Source organism: Myotis brandtii, unplaced genomic scaffold (assembly GCF_000412655.1).
Source record: "Myotis brandtii unplaced genomic scaffold, ASM41265v1 scaffold1556, whole genome shotgun sequence".
In the NCBI taxonomy this organism is placed as follows: Eukaryota; Metazoa; Chordata; class Mammalia; order Chiroptera; family Vespertilionidae; genus Myotis; species Myotis brandtii.
In genome coordinates this window covers 50,034-56,215 of record NW_005355648.1, presented here as the reverse complement: position 1 = coordinate 56,215, position 6,182 = coordinate 50,034, and the positions used below count along the sequence as shown (strand labels likewise).

The following is a 6,182-nucleotide window of genomic DNA, read 5'->3' as shown; positions in this document are numbered from 1 at the left end:
GTCTCCCCGCCGAACCCCCTGCTCTTCTTCCCCCTCCTCGGCCTGTCTGCGCTCGTCTCAGGTGGGTGCTGGTCTCAGGTGGGGCTGGTCTCAGGTGGGGGCTGGTCTCAGGTGGAGGCCGGTCTCAGGTGGGGGCTGCCACACTTCCCTCTGTGTGTGCTCACACCTTCGTGCACCTATTCGTTGAGTTCACACCAGCACCTCCAGTTCAAAGGCACATAACCCCCAAGTAACCAAAATATAATTCAAACTTTATCAGAGAGGAAAGGAGAGAGGAGAGAGAGAGAGAGAGAGAGAGAGAGAGACCAATGATGAGAGAGAATCATTGATTGGCTGCCGGGGCCGAAAGACCCTGAGCGGTGGATGAGCAGATGCTCTACTAACACATGTTTCTGTGAAAGAGGCTAAGGCCCCACTTGGCTATCGCCACCAGGTAGCCCTGTTCGCCTGCCTGGTTGGCTTTTATTGTCCTAACAGCTTGAACTAAAATTAGCCTCTGGATACAATCAGCAGGGTAGGCATCCTTGAGGAAGCACATGCTTCTACAAGGTCGGGTCTTAAAGACTAAACATAGAGATTTTAGCAGAACACCCCGGGGATCGGACTTGTTTGGAAAAGTCAAGGTAGGGGCTGCCGCCTTCAGCAAGGTCCCCTCAGAGCCCTGACCTTTCGGAAAACCCTCCTCACAGACCTTCCAGCCAATCCCGTGCTTCCCCACAACTGGCTGCCCCAGCGGGGCCTCATTCAAATTGTTGTTGTTGTTGTTAATCTTCACGGGAGGGTATTTTTCCATTGATTTTTAGGGAGAGTGGAAGAGAGAGGGAAAGACAGAGAGAAACATCATCCATGTGAGAGAAACTCATTGATTGGTTGCCTCCTGCACATGCCCCAACCAGGACCTGGGCCAGGAAGGAGCCTGCAACCAAGGTACCTGCCCTTGATTGGAATGGAACCCGGGACCCTTCAGGTCAGGCCGGCGCTCTGTCCACTGAGCCACACCGGCCAGGGCTGTGTATGCATTTCACACTGGCAGCAGGTTTCAGTTGGGACTGGCTGGCGGCTACCCTGTTGGACAGTTCCAGTCCCAACCTCCCCCCAGGCCGGGGCTGCACTGGGGAACAGGACAGCTCTAAGCACAGGGTCTGTAGGATCTCCGTGTGGGCCTCTCTGTGTTCTGTTCACCAAGCATTAGCCGCCTCGGTAGGTACTTACTAGGCGTCCCTAGCTCCAGCCAGCCACAGCGACTGGCCCCCAGACCCCTCAGCCCAGGAGTAGCTGTCCCCGAGAAGAGCCACTTCCTGTTGTTACCGGGAAACCCCCAGGTGGGCTCAGCTGCCTGTCGCTGTGTCCAATCACAAAGGCAGGGTTGAGTCCCATAAGGTGTTTACTGAGAAGGCGGCCCACCCAGTAGGCAGGGCGCTTACACCCATCGAGTCCTGTCTCCCAGCAAGTGCAGGGACAGGACTACAAAGGGGAAGGGGCTGGGGTGCTGTGTGCAGCCCTGGGGGTCTCAGCTGTCAGCTCTTGTCCTCAGTCCCCAGGCAATGAGATGCTGTTGCTGAGATGATGTTTTGACTCCTGTTGGGTCAGAGATGCTGTTGCTGAGATGGTGTTCTGGCTCCTGGTGACCCAGCTTATGGGTTCTGCTCCCTGGACTCACAGCTGAGTCACCTCCCCAATCACTTCGCACAGGGCTTGAAAGGGAAACAAGAAAAACTTAACCCCCTGTTCACATAAGTATCTGTGTTCTAAGATTTAAAATAATAGGATTACTTTTCCGATTAATTCAGCTGCTCTGTCTGCCAGATTGTAAGGCCCCTGTCACTTTCCTGCCCTCGACGTCCAATGGCCGGTGCCCCCCCTGAGCCGGTGCCTCTGTCGTGCAGCCCAGTTTACAGTCGTGGGACCGGACGAGCCCATCCTGGCCATGGTGGGAGAACACGCCGTGCTCCGCTGCCACCTGTCGCCCGAGAAGAGCGCGGAGGACATGGAGGTGCGGTGGTGCCGGGCTCGGCTCTCCCCGGCAGTGCTGGTGTACATGGGCGGGCGCGAGAGGCCCGAGGAGCAGATGGCACAGTACCGCGGACGGACCACCTTTGTGAGCGAGGACATTAGCAAGGGGAGGGTGGCCCTCGTCATTCACAACGTCACAGCCCACGACGACGGCGTCTACCGCTGCTATTTCCAGCGAGGCAGGTCCTACGACGAGGCCACCGTGCGCCTGGTGGTGGCAGGTGCGTCGTGTCACTCCCTTCGGTGGCTTTTTCACAGAGCAACTCACTGAACCTTAGGCCCCCGGCAGCCCAGTAGGTTTTTTTGTTTTGTTGTTAATATATATTTTTTAAAATATATTTTTATTGATTTCAGTGAGGAAGGGAGAGGAAGAGAAAGAAGCATCAAAGATGAGAGAGAATCATTGATCAGCTGCCTCCTACACGCCCCCCATATGCAACCCAGGCATATGCCCTGATAGGAGAGCGAACCATGAACTCCTGGTCCATAGGTCGATGTTCAACCACTGAGCCACGCCAGTCAAGCCGTCCAGTAGGTTTTTGCCTAGAATTCCCTTCAACCTCGGAGGACAGCCTCCTCCTGCCCCAGGACCCAACCAGTGGCTTTGGCTGCTGAGCTGTGGGCATGGAGTCCTGAGAAGCACACAGAACACAGCGGGAGCCTTGAGCAGGGAGAACGTTTAATCCCTACAGCTTTTAAGAAACCTTTATTATTGAAAATATTGCATATATCCCCTTTTCCTCCCATTGACCCCCTCCAGACCACCCCTCCCCACCCCAGGCCCTCACCACCTATTGTCTGTGGCCGTGGGCCATGCACATATGCATACAAGGTCTTTGGTTGATCACCTCCCACCCACCGCCCTCCCCCCCTTCCCTCCGAGATGCTCAGTTCCATGCGTCCTAAACCCCACAGATAGTGCTGATGCTGCTCCTTAGAGATCTCTGAACGTCTTTACCAGGAACGTGCTTCAGAAGTAGTGGTTTTAGACGTATTTATCTGTCCCCAGGCCTGGGCTCCAAGCCCCTCATTGAGATGAAGGGCCATGAGGATGGGGGCATCCGGCTGGAATGCACGTCGGAAGGGTGGTACCCCGAGCCCCACGCAGTGTGGAGGGACCCGTATGGTGAGGTCACGCCTGCCCTGGAGGAGGCTTACGCCCAGGATGCTGACGGCCTCTTCACGGTCACCTTGGCCGTGATCGTGGACAGCTCCGTGAGGAACATGTCCTGCTCCGTCAACAACACGCTGCTCGGCCAGGAGAAGGACTCTGTGATCTTCATTCCAGGTTCGCTCCCTGCCCTCTGGGGGCCCAGCCCATGAGGGCAGGGTCCTCAGCAGACAGAGGGGAGCCCCAGTGAGGCTGGGGGAGGGGCCGCAGTGGGAGGGTCCTGGGCCCTGAAGAGCTGGGGCAGCAGCTGAGCTGAGGCCTCTCCCTGCATCACAAGGGGAACATCAAATATTCTCAAAACTCAGGAGTAGGAGCCTCTTCTCTGAGGGTAAATCTGATTTTCCTCCCTGTGATGGTTCTCACCCCGGACCTCCCTGGCCTCACTCACTGGGACTTCTCTGGCCCCCCTTCCAGAACCCTTGATCCCCAGCTCGTCTCCCTTCCCCTGGATGGAGGCCCTGGCTGTCGTCCTGCCTGCTCTGCTCCTCCTCGTCATCATCCTCGGCAGCATCTGTCTCATCAGGAAACTCCGCAGGAGAAAAGAAGCTCTGTCCCTGGAAAAAGACCTTGAAAATAAAGAGAAAGAAATGGCTCGTAAGGAACAGGGGCAAGAACGTGTGGGAAAAGAGAGAAAGAACGGCTAACAAAAAGTGAACGAGTAAGAGGGCACTTCACTGCCGTTCCCATGACCCTGCTGGGCTGCAGGAGCCTGGGGGACAGAGGACAAACGGGACTGTCAGGGCTTGGGGCTCTGAGTCCCAGCCTCCCCCCTTCCCCCCCAGCTCCCTTTCGCCTTCCTCAGATGTTACATCCACCCACCTGGCTGCAGAGAGCACCCTGTTGCTGAAAGAAAGCAAACTTAACTGAGCCAAGACAGTCCAGCCACCTGGTCTACCTCCTTTCTGGGACCTGGCACTTCCTCAGAGGTGGGGGAGGGGGGATTCACAGAAAGAGCTAGGCCTTTGTTTACCAACGACTCACGTGCAGAGAACTACACAGGTTGAGGGCGTCCGTGTGTTTCTGTTTATTTTTTCAGAGCAACTTCGGGAAGAATTGCGTAAGTCTCGCATTTCCTGAATGGCCCTGTGCACCGCGTGCTTCCTGCTGGTCTCGGTCACCTCGGGAAGCTCACTGTCTGTCCCCTTGCAGGATGGAGAAGAGGCCTCCTACATGCGGGTGAGCACCCGGCTGTCCCTCACCTCCTGAGCCTCCCCCACTAGCCAGCCAAAGGGACGGGTACGCTGAGGGGCACCAGGGCCACAGTGTGTGTGTGTGGGGGGGGGGCCTGGGCTGGGGTCAGTTCACTCGCAGCATCCCACCCCCACCCAGTGGCATCCCAGCTTTTCCCACAGGAATTCCCGGGGCTGATGTCAACTCTTCGCTTCCTTCCCACCCTCGTTTTTTTAAAAAGGTGTTTTTATTCATTTCACAGAGAGGAAGGGAGAGGGAGAGAGAGATAGAAACAGCAATGATGAGAGAGAATCATTGATCAGCTGCCTCCTGCACGCCCCGAACTGGGGATCCAGCCCACAACCCGGGCGCGTGCCCTGACCAGGAATGGAACTGTGACCTCCTGGTTCATGGGCCGATGCTGAACCCCTGAGCCAGGCCTGATTTTGCATTGAGGGAACCACCCTTTCCTCAGTCTCGGTCTGTGTGCCTGCAGTTGCTTCGAAAACCAGTTCTGGGAGTGACTCCTGTGTCCCCGAGGGCTGGGCCCGGTCCTCAGGGGGAATATGAACAGCAGAGAAATTGCTGTCCTGCCTCCAGCAGGAGCGGGAGAGGAGCCACTTTCCTGCCTTTGCTTTTCAGTGTCATTTCATCCCTGACTATGGGAGGGCAAGCAGGTCAAGCACAGAGCGGACCTCCCGGAGGTTATGGTTCAGTGGTCGGGACTCTTTGGACCCGGGGTTTGCGTGAGAGAGGACACTGCTGGCTGAGATAGATGTAACCCGGGGAAGGTGCGGGCTGCAGGGAGCTGCCAGGAGCTGCCTCAGGAAACGCCTCCCTGCCCAGGGGAGCCCTGATGCTGGGCGCAGCCCACAGGGACGGGGCCTGGGCAGGTGGGAGCCCGCAGCGGCCTATGAGTTCCCTGCGCTGTGTGTGACTCAGCGCCCTCTGCTGAAGGCACCAGAGTCCAGGTTTTAGCAGACACCACGGCGCTTGGCCCTTGTTTGTTTGTTTATTTATTTATTGTTAATCCTCACCTGAGGACATTTTCCCACTGACCTTTAGAGAGCGTGAAAGGGAGAAGGAGCGACATGGAGAGAAACACCGGTGTGAGAGAGACACATCGACTGGTGGCCTCCAAACGTACCCCCCAACCAGGGCCTGGGTTCGAGCCTGAGCCAAGGTACCTGCCCTTGATGCGGCTGGAACCCGGGACCCTTCAGTCCGCAGGCCGTCGCTCTATCCGCTGAGCCCAGCCAGCGAGGGCTGGGCCTTTGCTCTTTAGGTGAATTTCACAACTGTCACCGTTGGACATACAAGATGGGGGAGGGAGAAGGCATTTTAACACGACGGACGCCGGCCGGTTCAGTCACGGAAGGGCAGGTGGGGAGGTCTGCGGAGCGCCGTTAGGCACCTCCTGTACCGGGAGAGGTCCCTTGGGCGCAGGTGTTAGCGCACAGCCGGTGGGAGCGGGCCCCGCCTCTGCCGGGCTCGCCTCTCGGGGGCAGTGGCTTTGGGGGCCTTGTCCTCCTTCGCCCTTTGAAGGGAGCCCTTGTCCGTCACGTATGTCGCCGCCACCCGGTTAACCCGGCGGACGCCGAGGACCCATCCGGGCCCCTTCTGCCCGCGTGTGTGCGGGGAGCGGTCCGCCCGAATGGCTTCCCTGGGGGTGGGGCGGGGACGGGGTCTCTGCAAGTTCCCGGCTAAGGAGAGTCCCGAGGTCAGAGGTCCCGGCGAGAAAGAGGTTGGGGGGGCGAGGATGCGGAGAGAGAGGGAGCGCTCCCTGCAGCGCACGCGCTGGGGCCGCCTCTCCCCGAGCCCGTTCTCC

At 58.0% G+C, this 6,182-nt stretch overlaps 1 protein-coding gene across 3 annotated transcripts in view; it reads left to right on the top strand.

The window, feature by feature from the left end:
• BTN1A1 (butyrophilin, subfamily 1, member A1) overlaps positions 1-6,182 on the top strand; it is a 16,827-nt gene continuing 10,645 nt past the window's right edge. Inside the window, exons 1-6 of one of the 3 annotated variants that reach the window (XM_005861718.2) lie at positions 1-61; positions 1,807-2,234; positions 3,023-3,301; positions 3,599-3,778; positions 4,221-4,241; positions 4,334-4,635. In XM_005861718.2, coding sequence (XP_005861780.2) covers positions 1,928-2,234; positions 3,023-3,301; positions 3,599-3,778; positions 4,221-4,241; positions 4,334-4,404 — 858 coding nt within the window. In that variant the 5' untranslated portion in view covers positions 1-61; positions 1,807-1,927 and the 3' untranslated portion in view covers positions 4,405-4,635. Of the gene's footprint in view, positions 62-1,806; positions 2,235-3,022; positions 3,302-3,598; positions 3,779-4,220; positions 4,242-4,333; positions 4,636-6,182 lie in introns of those variants that run through there. The other 2 variants (XM_014536028.1, XM_005861719.2) reach the window with 2 other exon arrangements.